This window comes from Oreochromis aureus, linkage group 12 (genome assembly GCF_013358895.1).
Source record: "Oreochromis aureus strain Israel breed Guangdong linkage group 12, ZZ_aureus, whole genome shotgun sequence".
Taxonomy (NCBI): Eukaryota; Metazoa; Chordata; class Actinopteri; order Cichliformes; family Cichlidae; genus Oreochromis; species Oreochromis aureus.
The window spans coordinates 4,429,034-4,451,768 of NC_052953.1; the positions used below are offsets into that span (position 1 = coordinate 4,429,034).

The window sequence follows — 22,735 nt, forward strand, 5'->3', positions numbered from 1 at the left end:
CTGATTAATCCACTCAGATGATTTTTGTTGTATTTCTTTAAGGCTGTGCTATTGAATATTTGAATAACAGCATTGAAAACAGTATGTAACAATTCCAAAATATGATAGTATTTTAGTTCTCTTCAATATTTTCCCCTAAAGCTTGTGGGAAAGTGGAACATCTAGCAGCCGAGAGACAAATATTTTCCTTCATTGTAGCTGCTGTGGACCAATATCAGACCTCCACCATAGGTGGTCAGAAACATGACTCCAAATCATAATATAGCTGGTGTATATTACTGTATCAGGTGCTGTTTTTGTCTTTTGCACCATTGTCCACAAGTGGACAAAAATACTTAACGCACCTTTAAAGGTGAGCCAGTGCAGACATTGCTTACAAATATGTGAAGTACTAAAGCCAGGGGCGCCTCCAGAATTTTACATAGGGGTGGCATATTGGGGCCACTAAAAATATTGGGGTGTCACACCACATACAGGTATATAAAAATTATTACCAACAGTCTTGCAAGGGGGACAGCAAATTTTGGGGCTTGGTCAGTGCCCCCCATGCCCCCTCCTTGGTGGCCCCCCTGACTAAATCAGAGCTTAATCATAACACAATAAGATAATTTATCTCACCAGTATCTAATTTGGTAACATCAGTTAAAGAGGGGCTAATATCAGCCAGCATAACCATCATAGCCAAGCAGCAAAAGTATTAAGTGTATTGATTCGAGTGATTGTAGAAGCACGCTCTGTGATACAAGATACAAAACATGATTGACTTTCTGATGACCTCAGACATGCTACAACAAGCCACACGTTGCATTGTGTGATGATTTCTGTCCTCTGCTCAGAGTCCGAGCTGACCAGGCTGTACGTCTGCTTCTTCTTCCACCTGAAACCAGGCATCTAAACAAGTGGATGTATGTTTTAGGAAAAGTACAGCGTTTTAATGTCGACATGACAGTAATGTAACTGTTCCATTTCCTTCACTGAGTCAATGCTTTCATTTTCTGCTTGTTTGTAATCTTAATCTTAAAACTGGGAGCAAACTGGAGGAAATGACAAAGTTGTACTGTAAGATTATTGGCGCCTCTCTCAGAGACGTTCAGCGTCTGTATGAAATGAGTCACTTCTCAGGAGCACTGAGCATCCTTTTGGACCCTTTGACTCCCAGGGCTACACATAGTACATGTAGTGTTTTCACTTCTTCACCAAACTCTTTTTGATTGGCCTTCCGCAATTAAACCTTTCTGATAAATGAAAATTATTGCGCTTTAAAGTTGTTGTTTTTTGCCCAGATAAATAACTTAAATGTAAAATTAGAAAATCACAGTTTTTTTTTAATTGATCGAGGTCAGCAACGCATATCAAGTAATCAATATATTCAGTGTAGAAACGAAAACGTCGCGGTTGACGTCATTCACACCTGACCTGGCAATCACACCCGGTCGCCGCACGCGCGTGCGAGAACGCGCCGCACAGACTGTGATGAAAGCCAGAGAGAGAGAGAGAGAGAGAGAGAGAGAGAGAGAGACCGAGGGAGGAGAGGATGCGAGCAGGTGGAGCGCCTCTCTGCTGATGCGCGGATCCACGGACACGTTGTTCCTTCATTTAACTCCGAAAAACCTCCGGGCTCTTCTGAAGGCTCTGAAAACTAAGCAGGTGAGTGCGGACACTTTGTCTGAGACTGCGCACATTCAGGCTTCACTCCCAGCAGGAGAATGACTAGGCATCGCAAGTTGCAGGTGCGCGCTCCCATTTAAAGGGTTTAATTAGTTAAACTGGCGAAAATCAACCTTTAATGTGTCAAATCAGTGACAGACAGCACGGTGCTGCCTCTGCTCTGAGTCTGCACTGAGTCTGCACTGTCACACTGCTGCTTGGTAGTCAGTGTGTGAAAGAGTTGAAGCATCAAAGTAAGGGAATAAACGGGGGTGGTTCCACTCGCAGGTTTTCGAAACAGGATTACAAATGACAGCAGTATGTTTGATTTTCAGAATAAAGTGCTGGAGTGCTGCAGACTGATGTGACACCGTCTCAGCAGGAATGTCATGAATGAAGTCTACTGTATGTGTGAGGGGGCGACAACAAAAACAGGATTGTTCTCCAACATTTCTGCCCCATGTCAGCTCTTCACTCTTTGGAGTGGTTCTGTTGATTTCTGCAGTTATGAACTCCCTGGACAGCATTTCCTCTCTCCGTGCTTCTGTCTGAGCAGAACCAGAGTGACTCTTCGTGTAATGTAATACTTCCTGCCTTCTGAATAATAAATGGACAGGACACACTCATTGACCATTAAATACTGATTTGCTATCTCTCTCTCCTCCCTTCCCCTCTTTCTCGTGTTCTCTGCTCTCACGGCGTCAGCGCTTTTGTTTGAAATCTCACCTCTAGCCTCCTCAGACGGACCCTTTTAGTGCCAAATTTCATCGTGCAGTTGGAGGACGCTATTCCTGGTAGCTTTTAAATTATTTCAGCAAACTCTGACTCTCTTTTCTCTCTAGGTGCCAAGATGGGGAACGGTTCAATGAAATCAAAGCGCTACAAACACACTGACGGCTGTGCGCACAAAGATCACGGCGGTGGGTTCAAAAACTCGACCCTGGATTTCCTGAGGGCCCGGGTGGAGGAGCTGGAGCGAGAGGGCAAGAGGAAGGATGAGGAGCTTTGTGTCAAAGAGCAGCAGATCAAAGGTCTCCAGGAGCAGCTGGCCAAACACACGCGAGTGCTGGCCGAGATGAGCGAAGAGCTGCAGAGTAAGTGCATCCAGCTCAACAAACTGCAGGACGTGATGAAGAGCGGAGCATCGGCGGGTCTTGCTTCGAGGCCTCCTTCAGTCAAAGTCAGCAGCAGAGGCAGCCCCAACCTCAGCATTCGCATCAAGGAAACCCTGAACAGAAGGAAAGGCGCCAAAGCCGGGGTATCTGCCGAACCCACATCCAGAACGTACGACTCCAGCGGTCTGCCGAAGTTCTCCTTTGAGAAGGCTCGGGTACCAAAGGATGCAAGGTGAGACGTGTTTTCAGGAAGGTTAAAAACATAAAGAAGGGAGACGGAAAAAAACGCCGTCGAGAGAAGCCAGTTAAAGGTTCATGACACCCTCAGGCTCAGTCCATCCTGGTTTAGTGGGTGAGATTTTAAAAATGCAAGCAGCGTAAAGGGGTGTGGGTGGCAAGTGAAAGGTGGGCAAAGAAGCAAAGATTTTAGTGCTAATGACGTGCAACAAAAATCTGTTATAAAAACAACATGATTCAGTCCAAGATTTCACAGCTGCTGCTGACAAAAGAAACACTGTCTTCATGAGGTTTTCTGTTTTTTTACGGGCTCAAAAAGAAGTGACCGACACCATAGAGTCAAAGTCAGAGTGTCGAATTAAAAAATGTCCTGCTGTGCATCGCACTGCACAGTACACTTTTAGACATCGTTCTTCCTCCAGACTGTTTATGCCTTTCCTTCTGTTTCAACACGATGAAACAGAGACAGGCCCGTAAGGAAACGCTTTCAGCAGTTTGGTGTGGAGGAACCCTCACCACAACCCAATCCAGCACCTTTGGGATGAGCCACAGGCACTTAGCACCCAGCACCAGTGTTTAGCCTCATTAGTGGTCACGGGCATAAAACCTGATAGAAATCCTGAAACCAGAAGAGCTGAGGCTGTTACAGCAGCACATTAACGTTGGTTTTGGAGATGTTCAACATATAAAACTGCATTTATGTCTTGCTGTGTAGTCCATGCTTACTGTCCAAGATAAATGAGAAGGAAGCATGTTCACAACCTGAAATAATACTGAGTGATTATCTCACACCAGCAGGTACAAACAGGCATAAATGAAAATGATCTCCAGTAAACTCAGGGCTCCGTCCTTCCTATCATTTCAAATTGAATTTGTCTCTTTATTTTATTGACTTTTGCTCTCCCTTTGTATTACAGTAGGTCCCACCCCAACAAGAGGTGTATCAAGTTAGTAAAGTCAGCTGAACTAAGAATGTTTCAAGACATCAAGTCTCTAAAGGCAGAAGGACATTTAAAGGGCATGTTAGCTTGACATAATAAAAAAAAGTAAGCCAATGAGGCAAATCTTTCTTTTCTCTTTAGAATACAATAGAATAATCCTTTAATTGTCCCACAAGGGGAAATTTGTAACAGCAGCAAGAAAGACACATATACAAACAAACAGTACACAAGACACTCTTTCTCTCAAAGAGTAAGATGATGAGTGGTAAAAATGTCTTAACTTAATGTTGACACCCAAAACAAGAAGATTAATTTGGCCAATCAGTCATAGTTGACCTGTCTGCCCTCTAGTGGCTGGAAGCAGGCAGAGAAATCAGCACAAGCAGTGCTTTTAATATTTTTGTAGCTTCCAGGTCTGAAAAGAGAAGCTACTGTTGAAGTGACCTAAAGTTGCATTCCTTGTGATGGCCAGTAGGGGCACAGCAGAAGAACAAACACTCTGAAGAGGTTAAAACTACAACACTTATAGTAAAAAGAAAATCATTATAGCTTTATCACCCTGATGACCACGATGAAGGCCGCAAGCTAAAACGTGCTGGTCGAGCAATTGCTGATCTTCATACTACAACTGTTGCTGGAGATATAACCTCCAACGACCAGTAGGGGGCAACTTCACTGCCAAAAAAGGCCCCTTGTATAGGAGACTGTTAGAAAACATTACGTTTATTGTCTCAATTGCCAGTTTTAAGTTTTACTTAGTGGATCCTTTAGTAGAACAAAGGCTGTTAAAGCAGGTCACATGTTAATAAGTTGTCCTCTATGAACCTGCAGTGTCAGTATTCCTCACTCAGTTGCTGAAGGTCTTCATAAACCAATGATGTAACAGTAGGTATCTCCATCTTTTATCTGCAGTCTTTGGTTAAACTGCCAAAATACAGCATGTTGGATGTAAAGCCACTGTGTGATTTCAGCAGGAGCCCAATTTAGAAAAACTTTCTTTGATTTATGTTTGAACTTACATTCAAATCATAAAAGAAGCTGAGGATCACATCTGCATTCTATAAATCTCAAATCAACCTAAACTGATGGTGCCTGACTTGTAAAATCCACTCATAAAATGCCAGAACACATGAAGGCTTAGTTGGGAGGAACCGTGTGCCAAAAGAGGAAAACCAACTGGAAAACGACCCGTGATGTACCGCTCTCCTGAATACCAGTTTTGAGCTTTTGAAATTCTTTGGTAATCCACACTGATTAGTCAAAGCTTCAACAGTAATTCATATTTTGTTGTCTGATAAAATCAGACTGCAGAAGTTCAACGATAGTGCTGTGATCACTCAGAGAGGAGGCTGCCTCTATCACAGTGAACAAACTGTGTGGATGCTGCTGCTCACTGAACAGCACAGAGGGAGGTGTGCCTCATTCCAACAGTGAAATAATTCCAATTTATTTTTCACTGGGCACTTTTTTTTTAATTAAAAAAAGATGGTAAAGGGGAGTGAAAGGTTTCCGAGTCTCTAGGTACAGACGCTAACTTGGCAACAATAAGCTGAACTGAAGCTCGATCATCACTGCTGTGGGAGGGGGAGCAGACGGACACTGTGGAAAAGATTTTCGTCCACTTCAAAGTTAGGAGTTATACAAACATGACTTTCTGCTTTAGTCACACAGAAATTCATCATGATTATGTTTTATAAATGAAGCCACCAATCTAAAAACCTTCTAAATCAAACCTGCTGCACAGCTGCGCAGCTCTTCTTCAGTGCAGCTTTATCCTCTGACTGGCTGCCACCCAACAGTTTTTAGCTCTTTCTTATAAATCTGTTTAAAGGTCATTTTGAACTTTGACAAAAGCATTTTTTTAAAGTTGCCTTTAACATTGCTTTGGTTGTCCATTATTTATAGGTTCATATGAAAAATTAATGAGCTAGTTTATATATGGATACACAGACACACACACGCAATATAAAGAAGCCAGATAAACATTTGGACACCACCTTCCTCAGGAAGGAAGCGCTGCCTTTATAATCATTAGGTTTAGAAATGCACTTGAAGGTCGATAACACTTTTAGGTATGAGAGCTGCTCATTGGCTGAGCGTACAGGCTGCAGTGGACTGTAAACAAGCACGATAAACGTGATAAGTGTGCTCTAGTTGAGCTTTCCATAACGTATGTTCTATTTTCAGACTGTTAGCAAAGCTCACTGCAGGCTGTAGTTTGCGAGCAGATGACTGATGTGGACCTCAGAGGGCATTTCTATCAAACTCTTTAAAACTTCCTGCCCATTTATTCAATTTTACACTTGATAAGAGAGTGAATAGCCTGAGACATGTAGCACAATAATCTAATATCAAAGGCTCCAAAAAGCTCATGTGAGACAATTTCCCACAACTGTGAAACTTTGTTTCCATCAGTATGCTGTCTGTTGAGATTTCTGTGGAAATTAGAAATAGAGACAATATGAAAGATGTTTCAGATGAAGCAGCTTTATCAACCCTGATCTCGAAATAATACCTTTCCCTTAAAAATAGCTTTATCATCTTTGTAGTGCCGTTTATTCTTAGACACCAAGCCTGTGCTTCAGGTTAAACTTAATGATGGTCATCTTCAGTGGCGCTGATCTCATTTGGATCAACAGCAGCCAATGAAAGTTTTCAAATGATCCAGATACTTCATGCATCATCATTATGATTGTTTCTCTTTAATTTTACAGACCATGTAACAGATGCCGCCCATGCTCAGCTCCTCTGATTTGGCATTTGGCCGCTTTTGTTCTTAAGCGGTTTAAATAAGAGCAAATGCAGCAATTTCCGAGCGAGGCAGTGGTGTTTTACATTTGTTTTGGCGGTCTGGAAGAGTGTACAGAGATCCTTTGTGATCAAACTCAAGTGAGACCAACAACTAAAACGTGAGACCCACCTCACCCCGCCTCATGTGCCATAATTTACTGCACACATAAGTAGCTCAGGCACAAGCAAAACAACTTAAAAGGTATTTTAATGAACACATGAAGTGTTGTTAGATTTCCTGCATGAAAGTAAAATTGATTTTTGTCATCGCGAGTGTTCCTCAGATCGTACAAGCCGAACGCAGAGCTCTGCAGTGAATAAACAATAGCATGCAGAGTCTCCCTCCCTCTCAATGCGATCCTCATGTTTAAAACATGTGTCGCTAATAAGCCCAGCATGGATTATATAACCAAAACGAATGTAAATGAGGCCGTCTGGTACCCTCATGTAGGCAGGCTTTGAAACGCAACACTTGTGTGAATGACGGTAACATGTTGGAGGGTAATGACACAGCTAGGTGGGAGGAAGGGATGTTGGCTGAAAAATAAAGGGCTGCATGTCAGCTGCTCTCTTTTTATGAAGCCCAGAGTGATAATTCATCACACACGATAAGGTGGATAAACAGACCACCCAGCTCATGCACCGTGCGCCTCTCCAAGCCCCGACTCGCTCTCGTGATCTATAGTTAGCATTCAACCGTGCCTCCTAACCTTTTCACAGCTCCCCAAAGGAGATGATGTCTTCGTCATATACATCCCCTCGCTGCAGCTGTTCAAATGCACATCGGTGAACTTTGACAGCTCGTGATGATTTTATGTTTTCCCCGTTTTTACTCGATCTGTTTTCAGGAGGGAGCCCCGGGGCTGCGAATACTCATCATTTCACAGGAGACAAAATATTTAAAATGTGGTGAGTAATGTGGATGTGGGAGTCCTGCCTGATGGATCAGTAACTCACCGTGTAAGTGTAATCAGTGGTGGGAGAAGGAAACTTCAGCAGAGCGAGTAAAGCAGCTCACTTAAAGTGACCCCATCCATGGCTGTTTATCTGTCCAAGTTACTTGGGTGTCGAGAGGCTGCAGAGATATCTCTTTGCAGAAATTAAGACCTGGTTACATTATAACAATCCACAAACTTTGTTTAGTCAGATGACTGTCACTGTCAGAGTTTGGCATCTTACCTTCTCTACAAATATGACACACATATGAACTGGAGAGTGATGAGTAAGTGGCGACTCGAGTGGTCTGGCAGAGCTAGTTTGCAATCTTTGGGTCGGTTTCATCAATAACTATTTTCTTTCTACACATGTCGCTGTGCAGACGTAAGCACACATCACCACAGACAGGAAGTTCATGCTTGTGCCAGCTGATTTCTGTTGTTGGCTGTAGATCAGCAACAGAAATCAGCTGGCAAAAGCATGAGGGCGGAAAGGAAGTAATTCCTACGTTAAAGTGATCACAGCAAGGTTTTTGCATAACTACAAGAGTCTTTTTCGTATCTGACTGCACTTAGCCTCACATCATCAATCAGGCTAAGAGCCACACAAAGGTGGTTTTCAACTCAAGTCAATCCAGGGATTTCCAATCTAGACATGAGCACGTTCTCGGGAGGGATGTTTGCAGCATATGCAAAAAAAGAAAGAAAGAAAGAAAGAAAGAAAGAAAGAAAGAAAGAAAGAAAGAAAGAAAGAAAGAAAGAAAGAAAGAAAGAAAGACAGAAATGGGGCAGATGTTGAGGAGAAAATAAGTCAAATCAAAAGCTCACACTGCAGGAGTCTAATTTCAGTTTATTGCATCAAGAAAGCTGTAATGTTTTAAGCACATCTGCTCTTCTTCTGCTCTAACACGCATGGAGAGGATGTCCAGTCAAAACAGACACAGCATGGCACCTATCAGACAATTCATAGAAAAACAGCCACTCTATTATGTATATGAGTTTTTCATTAATATCAGGATTAAACATGCCTAAAAAATGAAAATAAATATATATTTATTATTTATTCTTATGCCTTTTCCATTTTTCATCCATGTTTTTCTTTTTTCTCGGTTTGTGTTTGTTTATATGGGGACTTCTTGCATAAGTGTCTGATGAAGAGTGGGTTTGCACCATGTGACTAGTCAGAAATGCATATTTTAAAAACAAAGATCAAACTGTAAAATTAGAAAGCTTTGATGAGATTAAGCTCATAATAAAGAATGATGGCAACACAGATTTTAAAGAAATAATTCCAACCTGTGAGTGAATTTAACTTGTGTACAAATTTCATATAAGGTTGGGAAACACAGGGCAGTTTTAGGCGTATGTCACTATGTTAAGAGTTATAAAAATGTAAAAGTGCATTCAACAGGAAAAAAGAAAATAACATAATTTCTGCTAATATTCTAATCATTTCTTTTTGATGTTAATCAGAATTATTTTCCAAAGAACTGAGTGGTTGGTTCTACAGCACAAGTTACATTGGCTGTGTAAGCCAGAAAGCACTGAACCGCATTGACAACACTAACATCTACCTTTGACGCTGGGCTGACCGGCTCTCACAGTAGAATCTTTTTACAGCATTTAAATGTATATCAGACTGCAAATGACTGTCCATGAAAACAAAAGATCACATTGGTTAAATATATAAAAGGTGACTTTTATGGTTTTCAGTGTTTAAAGTATAATTTGAGGGATGAAACAGACACAGATGGAAAAGGGGAGAAAGGAAAAAGTGAAAACTAAGAAAGGAAGTACAGAAAGACTCAAAGTCATCTCTCCCCTGATGAGTAAAAGTTTCTTCTTTCTGTCTTTGCTTTTCTCCTGTGCAGTATTTACTTCATTTAAAATAAAGTGCAGGAGTAAAAGCAGTTGAAAGATGACTATAGTCAGGGTTCCACTACTTGGAACCTGAGTCTCTCATCTCCGAAAAAAAGAACACAAACACAAACGCAAACGTTTCCGTGTCATAAAAAAAGCAGCGGGCCTGTAATTGATCCTGTAATTATGTTCAACCTTTCATATCTTACAGGGAACACAGACTGTGCTTTCTAATCTTCAAACAGCAACACTCGGTGAAGTTCATCTATCTAACTTGTCTCCTGTTGCTGTCTGTGACAGTGTGAAGAAGCTGCTGACAGATGCCCTCAACAAGAACCAATACCTGAAGAGGCTGGAGCTGCAGCAGATCAAAGACATGGTGGAGTGCATGTATGAGCACACTTACCAGCAGGGAGAGTACGTCATCAAGCAGGGAGAGCCTGGGAACCATCTGTTTGTCCTGGCAGGTACTTTCGCTTCCTGTCATCTTCTTAGTCCGGAGTTAAGTTTGAAGGGAAAAAGAAACTTCCTTCCACCGCTTGCTTCAGATTACTGTTGCATGCTTATTCTTGTGGCACTGATGTTTGTGTAAGACGTCATATGACACATAATGCCCAATGAGAAGCCAGAGCAACATGTGAAGCCATGTGCTATGAGGAAGCAACAGTTTGCATCACCAGCTGGGCTGCATTCAAGTTTTTTGAGTTGTTTTTTATTTTGGTGGTGGTTTGTCATCAACCTGTTAGGTCACTCAAGTGTTGCACCAAGAGAAGCCCACTCACAGTATGCATGCTTTTCATACGTAACAGGGTGAATATACAAGACGCTGTGGTGAGGTAGCAACTAACTTTAGAGGTTGTCCTGTTGCCTGTTATCGCATCCTTTTGAGGAAACATGTTCACAGCAAAACACCGTGTGTCATTTTCAGGCTTGAACGTGCCCTTGCTAGAAGGCCTGGCTTTGATAAGGCTTTTGGATTAAAGGACATTTCTTGTTTCTCACTTGATTAAATCCTCGATTTCTCACCTCACAGCTTAGTCCCTCCCAACAGTGATGCAAGCGGAGGAGGTGAGAGAGAAATAGGAGTCGAGGCAAAGGGCTTTTTAAAGGGATGTCAATTAACTGTGTTGTGTGGCACAGCTGCACCATCTGTGCTTTGTTTTTGTCAAAGCCTCAGATGTCATGAAAACAGATATATTGAGGGCTACTTTTGAAAGTTACAATGAGCCACAATATGACTTTTAATGTACAGATTTCACACGTGCACAAACGATGAAGGGCAGAAAGTTTGATCATCCAATTAGAAGCTACTTTAAGCTGCTCTTATTCACATGCAGCCACCATAGTGGCCACATATACATGTGCTGGATGCCATTCCAGACAGGGAAATGAAAAGCACCTGCATGAGGGACATTGTGCATCCTCCTTGGGTAACACGCCACCAATTCTTCTGACATTTGTTTTGCTTTTGTTGGGGCTGATTCTGGGAATTTTTTCCCAGTTATTTTGCTGCTCTTTGTCAGTGTTTTTCTAACCTGAAATGCATTCACTTAGTGTTGATTACATGTGGTTTCTCCTAGGAACTGAAGAGAAACCAGTAAAAAGCTTTTTCACTTCTCCAAAGAATAACACAGAAATAAATGGATTTGCGGAACATTTAACACAAGCGCAGACAGCAGATTCCACTTGGGAGTCTTCTGCTTACATTTTTCTCACTCGTGTTAATAAAGGAGAGAAATGTGTTTTCTCGTTGGAAACACGCAGCGATTACAAAACTCAGAGGTCATGAATTTGGCCTCGGTGTAGTCGAGGTTGGTGAGGTGTCCAAAGTGTAACAAGGCTTGGGTTTTATAAAACACCACCTGATGAGTGGGTTGAAACAATAGCTTTGTATTTCTCGTACTTTCTTGAGTGAAGAGTACGGAGGGATGCACTGATTTATCAGTTCAGCGCTACAGGCCAAAATCTTGCTGGCTGCTGATGGCATAACGGCAAATATGATGTCAGTAAATGTGGCTAATTTTCATCTGTTCCACTGCATCAGTTTAATTGCTCAAAGAAAAGACATCATTTATTTAATGAAAATTTCTCTATTTCCCTTTAAGAGGCGAGGAATGAAAATAAATAACTGCACCGGCTTCAGGTAAATTTTTGTCTAAGTCATCAGTGTCTGCCACGAATCTGATAATCTGTGCAATCCTGTTCTTTTACTATGTGATTATACGACACCCAGAAATGGTTTTTGTTGTTTTGCTAGTAGAAATGCTTCAAACAGTCCAGTCTAGATACAAAATTGTAAATGAAGCTGGTGCTTTCCTTTCAGACTGTGGCTTCATTGGAACTGAGCAGTGACTGCTGTGCGTGTCGTGTCATTCTGAGAAGACCATTTGTGGTCTATGTGAGATCTTTGCTTTCATTGGCTACAGCCACTCTGAGAATGAGCCAATGACATCAAAATGAAACTACAGCAGGGGTTGGATTGGTTGGACTGTTAGGCACAGATTAAAAGTATATACAAATATATACAAGTTTAAAAGTTTAACTAACCAACATGTAACAGATTGATCACCCCCAACCACAACCTCGTGGCAATGGCCCCGCCCCTCCCTGAGCTGGGTTCACTTGGAGGTTTCTTCCTGTTAAAAGGGAGTTCTTCCTTTCCACATTTGCCAAGTGCTTGCTCACAGGAGGTCATGTAATTGTTGGGGGTTTCTCTATATTATTGTAGGGTCTCTACCTTTCAATATAAAGATAAGATAACCTTTATTAGTCCCACACGTGGGAAATTTGTTATAATAAAGCACCTCAAGGTAACTGCTGCTGTGATTTGTTGCTATATAAATAAAACTGAAGTGAACTGAATTAATTTAGCTGGTGTGATGTATTCATGGCAGGAGAGAGAAAAAGTTCATTTAGGAAGGGCATTGAGTGAAATGTACTATACCCCACTACGTCTTTATTTTTTTAATACATTCACATTTACCCACCCTACCCTCATCTTTTCTTTCTTATTCATTTAGATGTATTCATGTATTAATAAATTCACTTTATATTTGGTTGTAACCAGGCAACTAAGTTTTTTTTAAATGACCACACGGCCTCAGAACAATGGTCTGTCCTCTGCCTTGTGTTGTAACTGACATTTGCTCGTCACAGACAAAGTAAGTATTTCTTCTGCCGTCTGGTGTTAAAGCGATGTCTCACCCTGGGCAGGAAACTGCATCAAAATTCACTGATTACAGAGTCCTTGTTTGTTGATCTGTTGAGCTCTGACGTTTTAGCACCTAAGCTAAATCGACACAGCTTTTGTTTTGTGCTGTGAAGAGTTACCAAAACAGCTCTGATGAGTAATTATTCCTCATCAGAGGTTTTAAATACTCACACAGACATCAGCAGCTGCTAATTATAATGACTAAAGAAGTCTTCTTTAATCGTGATTTGTGCTACAATTTGTATTTTAGTGGAGAAGAGAAAGAAGGGACATTTGTGGGGTTTCTGGTCTCATATGCAGATTTAGAAGTTTAATGGAGATGTTCTCTCTTCCTGATAAATCTGAGAACCAGCATATTAAAGAGGCACGTCTGCCAGGTGAAATCCTGAAAAGTACACAGACCTTGTGAAGCTTCACTCAGACAATATTACCATGACCTTAATGAATGAAGTGAGATGTAAAAGTCACTCAGTTAGCTCCTGATATGTTCGTCATCTGTGTCCTAAATTTGGGGTTAAAAAAAAAAAAACTAACCTATTGATTGTCCTTGTTTCATATTTGCAGATGGGAAGCTGGATGTGTTTCAGCATAACAAACTGATCACATCGATAACGGTGTGGACTGCGTTTGGGGAGTTAGCCATTCTGTACAACTGCACGCGGACCGCATCAGTGCGAGGTAAAGTAAGATCTGTTTTAGAGTCGTACAGCTTATTCCCACTAATATCATTTTAATACAGACAACAACAAAAGAACTGGCGTGAACCCTTACAGCGACCTTAGAGGGCAGCATCACTGCAAATCAATACAAACTGGTTCTGGATGATCACCTTTACCTTCCAGTGAAACCCTTCTGTCCTGATGGTTCGTGCAGCTGATGATGCACTCGGGGTTACTGAGTGGTTCAGTGACCAGTAAAGTGATTCACACATCTTGTGACACTGAGAGTCAACAGATCTCAAACCAGCTGAACACCTGAAGATTTTGCACCAACACCGCCACGAAAACATCAAACCAGGGAATTTCTGTGTTCTGTTCATCCTTTCAGAGATCCACAGACAAGAGAAGAATTCATGTCAAGGAGCACTGAAGCTGCTGTTTTATGTTTTGTGCTCTATTTTCTTCTTTTAATGTACGACCTGTCATAAAATTCACTGTCACAACAAAACAAACAGGAGAAAAATGTAAGAAGAAGAAGTAAGCAGCATTTTTCCACAAAGTGCTTTTCACAGACAAAAACCAAAACAAGGATCCACAAAATAAACACAACACAGGAGAAATACTCTTTCCCAAAACAATACTAATCATTCTGAAAACAATAAAAACTGCACAATAAATAAAACAATCACAATAACGGTAAGGGTTATTTTAATACAAAAATACACTTATTAACGCTGGATCCCTAAATAAATATCACACTTGTGCTTGAAGTTGTGTATAATTTTGCTTTTAATCAGTTTTGATTCCATTTTGAAATATAAAAAGCGCTGTGAATGAATTTCCTGCACACCTGGATCTAATGTGGCTGTGCATCCATAATTTCCTTCTGCTTGTTTTGCATTTGTACAGTAGAGAGTGAAACTACATCAGAGCTGAAGGTGTTTAGGACGCTTTTTTAAGGTTGAAACACACTGAGTGCCCCAGGGTTTGAATCACCTGCGACCCGTGCAGCAGACAAAATCAAACACCAAATGTAACGCAAGTCTAATGCCAGTGTCCCATTTCCTCCTTTTTCCAGACTGTACATTTATATGCAGCGTCGCAGCGTTCCAGTTTAAAAGTTCATCATCAGGTTGCACCTACAGAGTAGAACGAGCAGAGGAACAGGAAAGAAGTGGGAAATCCGAAAGCCCATTAAAGACTGTCAATTCTATTCTGTGTTTCGGTTTAACGCAACAATGGTCTCTGGCAGTTATTCATGAAATCTGAATAATGTGTTTCAAGATGGCACCTTGTTGTTTCTGGTGAAAGCTGAAACAAGCGCAGCATAAATGAAAAAAAAATGGCTCTGGGGTTTTTAATTCCTAGGTGACCGAAATAATCCACTGATATCCCCAAAACAAAAGCAGATGTTAAAAAGATGAAGAAGAACACTCCTCGTTAAATTCTTTGAACAGTAGAATTGAACCAACAACCTTCTTGCTGTGAGGCAGCAGTGCTAACCGCTGCAGCACCACACTGCTCTAACATCTATAGTTACTGTCCAGACGCCGCAGACGTCTCACCGTGGAGCGCACAGGGAGACGCGACCCTGTGGGAAGCGTGTCTGTGTGTCTGGAGTGGACGTTGTGTGGCTGTGCGATCTCAGTGACTTCACATGTAAAGAAAGCGTCAGTCACATGTTGTATTAAAAGATTAAAGACGTGTGTGTTTGAATTTCTAAAACATCTGCTGTGATCCAGACATTTAGCTTCGCCGTTCATCTTAGAACCAAATTTAACCTGATTTTTCCTTGACGCCTGAGTAACACTTAGACATGACTCTGTGCTCAGGTCAGAATCTTACAGGTGAGGTTTAAATTCGAATAACGTCCCTTTTCTCGATGAGGGGTTCCTGTCCTTATTCCTGGACTTCTGCTGAGAGCACGGGGAGAATATGCAACAATAAAGCATTATATATCGAATTTAATGAGTGGAAGAAACAAAATAAATACTCGATATGTCGATGCATATCGCTTTGACGTTGCATTTGTGAAATTTCCAGAATGGCATCAATAACAAAAGAATGAGGAGTGACCTCCATCTGAGTTTCAGGCTTCTTAAAACGCTGAGCAGAAGAACCTGGATGGGACGCAAACAAGCGTCAGCGCGGTTGTGTTGACAAAGGCTTTACATGATAGCCGCAGCTTTGCGTGCTGATTGGTTTTTGTCTTCTTGGCATTTGGAAAGTGCATACCATGTAGTATGTGAGTGCTCTTTGTCTCAGTTTGTATATTTAACCAAGTAAATTGACTGCTGGTCCTTGGGGGAGGGGGGCCAAAATGACCTCAATATTCAGGGTGCACTGGAAAAACCCTGACAGTTTGACAAGCCTCTCAGTGGGTTTTCCATGATAACAGATGAAGCAGATAAAGAGCAGCTCTTTCTTTGCTACTGGTTCATGTCAAACGTTCACAGCTACTTCCTCCTTTTACCAACAAAGGCCCGCCTCAGAGTTTCTGTTGATAAAGGACAGATTACAGTGTTTTTCTCACCTCCTTTGTCCATTTGGAAAAACAAAGCTTTTTCATGTGTCTAATGACAAGGTGATGTGTGTTTTCCAGCATGGCTGTTATCAGCTCACACTGCTTTTAAACCAGCTGTCAGTCTTCACTAATCAGGGGCATGTAGCGGTACTGATGCATGTTGTGTTGCTTCTACAGCTGTGAACAAAGTGAGGACGTGGGTTTTGGATCGGGAAGTTTTCCAGAACATTATGAGGAGGACGGCCGAGACACGACACGAACAGTATCGCAACTTCCTCCGAAGGTTAGCTTCAAGTCCACTAAGACTGTCCAACAAAAACTCCTGAGACAAATAAAAGTATCAAATGAGACATTTAACAGACATATGAATACAAGATGTCCTGTGGTGTTGGTGCGGTCAGAGCAATAGCAAGACCAGCTTCACTTTACTCCTCATGAATAGACGCTTGACCCCATGGTGTCACATTTTACATCTTTTTCACAACTTTTTTCCAGCATGCAGGAACAAAGCTGTCTATTTCAACCCCAAACAGCACCGTTTTCCACACCTAACCAAATATTTTTAGTGCCAAAGTATGTCCAAACTGGGACCTATTTTGCTCATTTCCAGCTCAGTGTTTTTATTCTTGGAGTCTACTAGAGTAGCTGTGCATGATTCACAGTTCAAAATAATCCTTTTATGTAATACTGATTCAGCCCCTTAGATCAACAACAACAACAAACTGTTTCTGCTTCCTTCTCATCTTTCTTTAGGAAGCTTAGCTTTCTTATCTTGGCTTTCTTCTGATTGGTTGCCCCTCCCAAAATGAAGACTTTAACAGTGGGAGGGTGGGGTGTGTACCTGACGTGACCACATTAGGAAAAGCACCTCTCACTGAGGGCCGAAACTATAAAAAACATCCTGTGATGTGTGCCACCGCCACCCGTCTTGCCTCCTTGTGCAGACACTTTCTCTCTTTGCCTTTGGGGTCCAGTGTTGTCAAGACAACAACACCAAAGACGGTTTGTGGGTCAGTGAGCTAAATGAGACACTCGTTTGTGGGTGAGAGAGGAAGGTTTGCTTCAGATCATGAGAAAATGCTTTGCAAGTGTATTTTATTATCAAAACTGGGTCACACGATCTAAGTCAATACCACGATACATTAAACAAATGATCGATTTGTCAGTTCCACTGTCTGAAACTGGGGTGTCTTGTGACACAGGAAACCAGGTTCTGCATAATAACATGTAGTGATTTGTTTTAACAATGTAATGCCTGTTTTTTCTTTTTCTTTTGGGTCAGTGTTTCACTTTTGGCTAATCTACCAGAGGACAAGCTAAGCAAAATAGTGGACTGCCTGGAGGTGGTAAGTTATTCTGTCAAATTATCTTTATTTCTCCTGACTTTTCATTGTATTGCCTCAGTATTGCACAACGTTCTGGCAGCTCGTGGGAGCCCCAGCTTTGCAGATAGCTGCTGTCAAAATATCATTACCATTTGGCCATATACCATTACTGCATGTCAGCATATTCGTTCTGCCGCCAGTCGCAAGACCTCACAAATTACCTTGTTGATGAACAGAGCCGATATTATTCCTGTCATCGCTGGGTGCTGTATATTGTTACCATAATTATTTGACTAAGGCCCCAGAAACTGTTTATTCAAATGGGGGACGAGTGATTTCTTAAAGATGTGCGAGTGACAGGCCTTTGGTGTGAGACCATGCAAGTGTGTATAACTGTGTAAGCTGAAGCATGCAGGAGACCCGTGCATAGTCCGTTTTTTCTCCGTAAGCATTGCATTTCCACACCGCTTTCTCAGCTTCTTTTCACAATGCAAACTTCAAGGACGATCTTTGCAGTCGTCGCTCGTCCTGCTACGAGAATCTCCTTATTCAGTCATTTCTAATGGAGCTGATTCTGTTGCCTCTCAGGGGGGCAGCTGTAACCTAATAGTGGTGCAGATGTTCAGTGAGAATCCGCCAGATAGTATTGAAGCGTCTTGTCAAACAGTGGGGGAATGGAATTTGGTGTGTTTTGCATGTGAGTGTGTGAAGGGAGTAGTCGTTTTTAGGTCTCTCTGATGATTTTCAGTATGATCAGCTGGTTGGAATTTGAACTGGAAAGATTCAGTGACCAAAAAAAGTGGGTCTGTTGAAAGTAAAAACATAAAACAGCAACGAAAAGAATGTATCCTTTCATTCACTTGTGCGCCTGGCATGCAACATCTTGTCATGTCATCACGAAGATTGACAAGCCTACCCTGAAAGTTGCAGCCTGAATGCTGAAGCCCAGCTCGGCTAACAAGCTCAGATTCACATGCTTAAAATTTAAGGTCCAGTGTGAGCTGGAGGGACAAACTAACCAGATCCCACAGCAGGCGGGCCTACACTCAGCTGACCAAGGATGCAAAGCAGATGAAAACACACTTGAAAAAATCATTAAAAGGATTTCCAAGTGATTAAAGTGCTTTAATTTTAGCATCATACAATTCTGTAATTTCAACTTAATGTAGTTGAGTTGGACCAGCTTAATTAATTAATAATGAATCAATTTATTTACTGCAGTTGAGTCCAAGTTAATTAAGTTGATTCAACCCATGTAAATGACATTAGTCCAACAAAAGTACTTAATGCTAATAGAAAGCCATTTATTATTGTGGAAATCCTTTCCATGATTATTTCAAGTTCATTTAAAGAGTTATTCTTTGGAGTGTTAACACGAAACTTTAATGGATTTATAACAGCTTTGGTATATCTGTCACTCCATCCATCCATTCTCTTTTGCTTATTGTTATCAGGGTCGCCAGTGTATCGCAGGGCTAACATACAGACACAGACAACATTTCCACTCAAATCCACACCTCGGGACAATTTAGAATCACCAATTAACCCAACCCCACTAACTGCATGTCTTTGGAGTGTGGAGTACCCAGAGAGAACCCATGATCCCATGGCCAGTTGGTGGATTCTTGCTGTTAGCACTGGTGCCACGCCACCACCGAGCTGTCACGCCAGACAGTAAAAAAAAAGTAGAAAAGCTATGATTACAATGCTTGATGCAGAATTTTCTTTAACTTTGTGTCCTTGACAGGTTGAACCACAAACACATGATGTGCGTATGCTTTTCTGCCTCTTAGAACTCCAGTGATTTTCCTGTGGTTTGAAATCTCACGTGATCTTGTGATATCACGAGTCCAGACAGTTAACCACTCTTGGTAGATAGCATCACGTAACCTTGACAAGAATAAATTTAACAAGTGTCAAGTTGTTGAATTTTGCAGATCATGTATGATTTAATTATGTTCACCATGGAAACATAAAATGATTTTGGTTATACTTGGAGTGCAGGGGGTAGGCCGCCATCTATAGCACTGATTGCAGTCTGGAATGATGGAGCTTACCGGAGAGGCAGCAAATTCCTCATTCATTATTTAACTTTGCAAAGTATATATGGTGTTATTTAATAATTTATTTCAAAAGGCATGGGCGCCCCTTCTTTCATGCCCCACAAATACAGTGTCAGTCTGTGGGAAAGACCAAAAAATTGCCTTCTGTCACTGTCGTGACCACTTTATAAATCATGCATGAGTGTGCATGATGCTTTCAGGGGGCTGCACTGGGAAGCCTGTCCACGTGGGGGCTACTAAAGACTAGAGTGATCCGGAAAATGAGTTCAGCCCCAGCACAGTGCATCTGCAACTTCAAGCATGGAGAGACATGCAGTTTGAGTGTTTGCTGTTCCTCATCGACTGACCGGAAACAAACACAACGACTGCACTCAAACCTAACTCAAACACAGCTGAGCACAAGTGGCTGTCTGCCACTGACCAAATCAGAAGTTAGTGTAACGTAGGACAGAAGGGGATTTAATTGTTGGAGGTTAGAGGACTTTTCATAAAGAGGCGTGCGTTTAAATTTGACAAGTTTAGTTGTCTGGTATAACAAACCTGAGACACAGGTCAAACACCATCGCTCATCTGCACCTCTACAGCATCATCCAGACAGTCTTCATAAACAAAGCCCTGGCATGTTGTCTCCGCTGTCACTGACGGGTGTTAAACTAGGCTCTCCTGAAGCGTAAACGGGGCGTAAACAGTCTCGGACGCTCAAGGAAAATGCCACTTGTGTCAAGAGTTTTGACAGTAAACACCCGGGAATGTTTACGCGTGGTTGCTCTGATTTGTTTGTTCACTTCTGGGCAAAGTCCTCTATAGTCAAATGGATTATAGCCGCGGACAGTTGTCTCAGCTGCTGGAACTTGGCCTCTGTCCCAGGCAACATTTCATCCTGGTCACCTTCATTCATCGCACTTCCCTTTCTTCACCTAAAAGCTTTAAAATGGAAGGCGATCTGCCAGCTCGCTGATTCAGCGGTCTGATTTTAATGCTGCGGTTGGGATGCTGTGGGATGTTGGTTTCGGAGAAACGGCGACTGACAGGATGAAGCAGAGGAATCTGTTTCTGGAAGAGAGCTGGCAGAACATACTGTACCTCAGCGTTTGACTCGAGAATTTCAGAGTGTCGCTCGGTTTTATGACGCTGCTGAATTTAAACTCTAAAACAAGTCGAGCGTGATTTGAAGTCGCTGGAGCGTGTCATGATGTTCAAATGACTGAACTACATAACAGCTTTTATTATATGATGTTTCTGATTGGCTGACTAATTTTCTTTTCCTGGGAGTAATGTTTGTAGTATTCTGATAACACACTGATGCAGGACACGATCTGCACTACAGACCAAGCAACAATGTATCACAATAGAACTCTAAGCAGGGTCTGTGTGCCCACGAGTGCAGATGATTTCCGTCTGTGGTTGTCAAGTGGCAGAACAAATGTCCATGTGGGACTTGTGAGTCTACGCTAGCCATCTGACACTACCCATCGATCATCTCACAATCCATCACGGGCCAATATTGGATCACCGATTCCATTCATGTCTTCAGGCTGTTGGAAATCTGGGAGGTCCCATCTGACACCAAACCTTGATAATTAACTGGTGAAGTGGTAGAAACAAGGTATTAGATCACAGAGAGCGCAGGTGTGTGTCCACCTGTGAGCCACCGAGTTTAAATGACCTATTTTGTAAATTCAGTTATGTAACAAATGATTAGTCAGTGATTGATTTGTATTTGAAATTAATTGGAATATTGACTTGTATGTGTCAGCTGGACCTTCCTTTACGTTTTTTACTGTCTGCATTGTATAGTCGATTTATTATCTTAAAGCTCCGTCCTCATATAGATCTTCTATCTAAATTATCAGTTTAAACCACCTTAATTGAAAAAGTTTATGTTTTCTCTATGTAATCATTAATTTCAGTGCAATTTTAAATCTGTGGCATTTTGAAAAGTTAATTTAAATCCTTTGTGATCGGCAAATATATATATTTTTTATTATTTGGAAAGTGATCAAATGGACATATTCATACCTCATTTCAAGCATTCATTTGAGGTTCATTCAGTGTTAATTTAAAAAATGTGTCAAACACAAATTGGCTGTCAAATTCATCCTAACTAAAGCCCCCTTTAACAGACATTAAAAACATCATAATTAACATTTTTCTATTGACTTCATTTTCATTTTCCTCATGAGCCCTGAAAATCCCTTCCTGAACAGCAGGCTGAGAGGCTCTGAATGACTGAGCATCACTGATAGCTGCTCTCAGCCCGCAGGGCCTGGCTACCAGGAACCAGACCGGCTGCTTCAGTGATTAAATCAATGCAACGTCTCAGTTCTGACGGTTGTCCTCCCCCGATCTCACACCCTTCCTTCCCTTTAGGAATACTATGACAAAGGCGAGTACGTCATCCGGGAGGGAGAGGAGGGCAGCACCTTTTACATCATCGCACAAGGAAAGGTAATGTGTCTGTTGTTTGCTGAATGAGCTGCACGAACACAAAGCCACACGATTCAAAGAGCAACTCTTTTAATTTAGGGTTATGCTAAACCTAAAATTGCTTCTGACACTGATACACTATATATTAAAAAAAGATTTAGCCTTTGTGAAGTGAAGCCAGTTCAGAAGCGCTTTAACCCTGCATTCCTTCTACTGGCCAGCAGGGGGAGATTCTTTTGGATGCAAAAAGTCTCATTGAATAGAAGTATCTTAAATCCCGACCTCAGTAAATATTTCCTTGTTGAGTTCATGGTCTCAGTTACTAGTTGTAAGTCTTATTTTATACAGCGTGATGCTCATTTTGCAAATTATGATTACAAATAGAGTCAAAGAGACAATAAAAAAAGGTAGACTTTAGGGCTTGGCTAAACTGTGATTCATAAGCTATAAGTGTACAGCATGCTTTAAATGAGCATGTGCCCTTAAATCCTCACCCACCCTATTTTGTTTGACCAAACTTGAGGCTTGTAAACAAGATTTCAATGAACCACGGGGTGACGTCACATGGCTACATCAATCTTTTATATATAGGATATGTTGATGCTAATCTGTCTTCCTCAAAAAGAAACAAGCCATACATCCTCGCCCTCAGCAGTCATTTCTGTGGATATTTGCTTCATAACTGAGCAGTATGCTGCTGTTGTTGCAGTTTTGGAATAAACTAATCACCAAAACCAAAAAGTAGATCATTTTTATGAATAGCATCATTGCATTACTACTTTTACTTTAAGAATTATTAATCAAAAATACTAAATGCTTTCTATGTTGCCAGTCAGTCTAACTTGTCATTTATAGTTTTTGCTATTATTCTTTTCAGTTATAAAAATATATAACACATGAGCTGCACTGCAGAGATTTCTGAGACATTTTCTGCAACAATGGCACTCATTAGGGACACAAACCATAATCCTGTCTTCCAACAATAGAATAAATCCTCAAGT

At 41.4% G+C, this 22,735-nt stretch overlaps 1 protein-coding gene across 1 annotated transcript in view; it reads left to right on the forward strand.

Annotated features, from left to right (window-relative positions):
* Positions 1-1,547: 1,547 nt before the first annotated feature.
* prkg2 (protein kinase cGMP-dependent 2) overlaps positions 1,548-22,735 on the forward strand; it is a 38,488-nt gene continuing 17,300 nt past the window's right edge. The window contains exons 1-7 of the mRNA XM_031756602.2: positions 1,548-1,647; positions 2,490-2,994; positions 9,826-9,992; positions 13,301-13,414; positions 16,097-16,202; positions 17,202-17,265; positions 21,678-21,755. Coding sequence (XP_031612462.2) covers positions 2,498-2,994; positions 9,826-9,992; positions 13,301-13,414; positions 16,097-16,202; positions 17,202-17,265; positions 21,678-21,755 — 1,026 coding nt within the window. The 5' untranslated portion in view covers positions 1,548-1,647; positions 2,490-2,497. The remainder of the gene's footprint in view (positions 1,648-2,489; positions 2,995-9,825; positions 9,993-13,300; positions 13,415-16,096; positions 16,203-17,201; positions 17,266-21,677; positions 21,756-22,735) is intronic.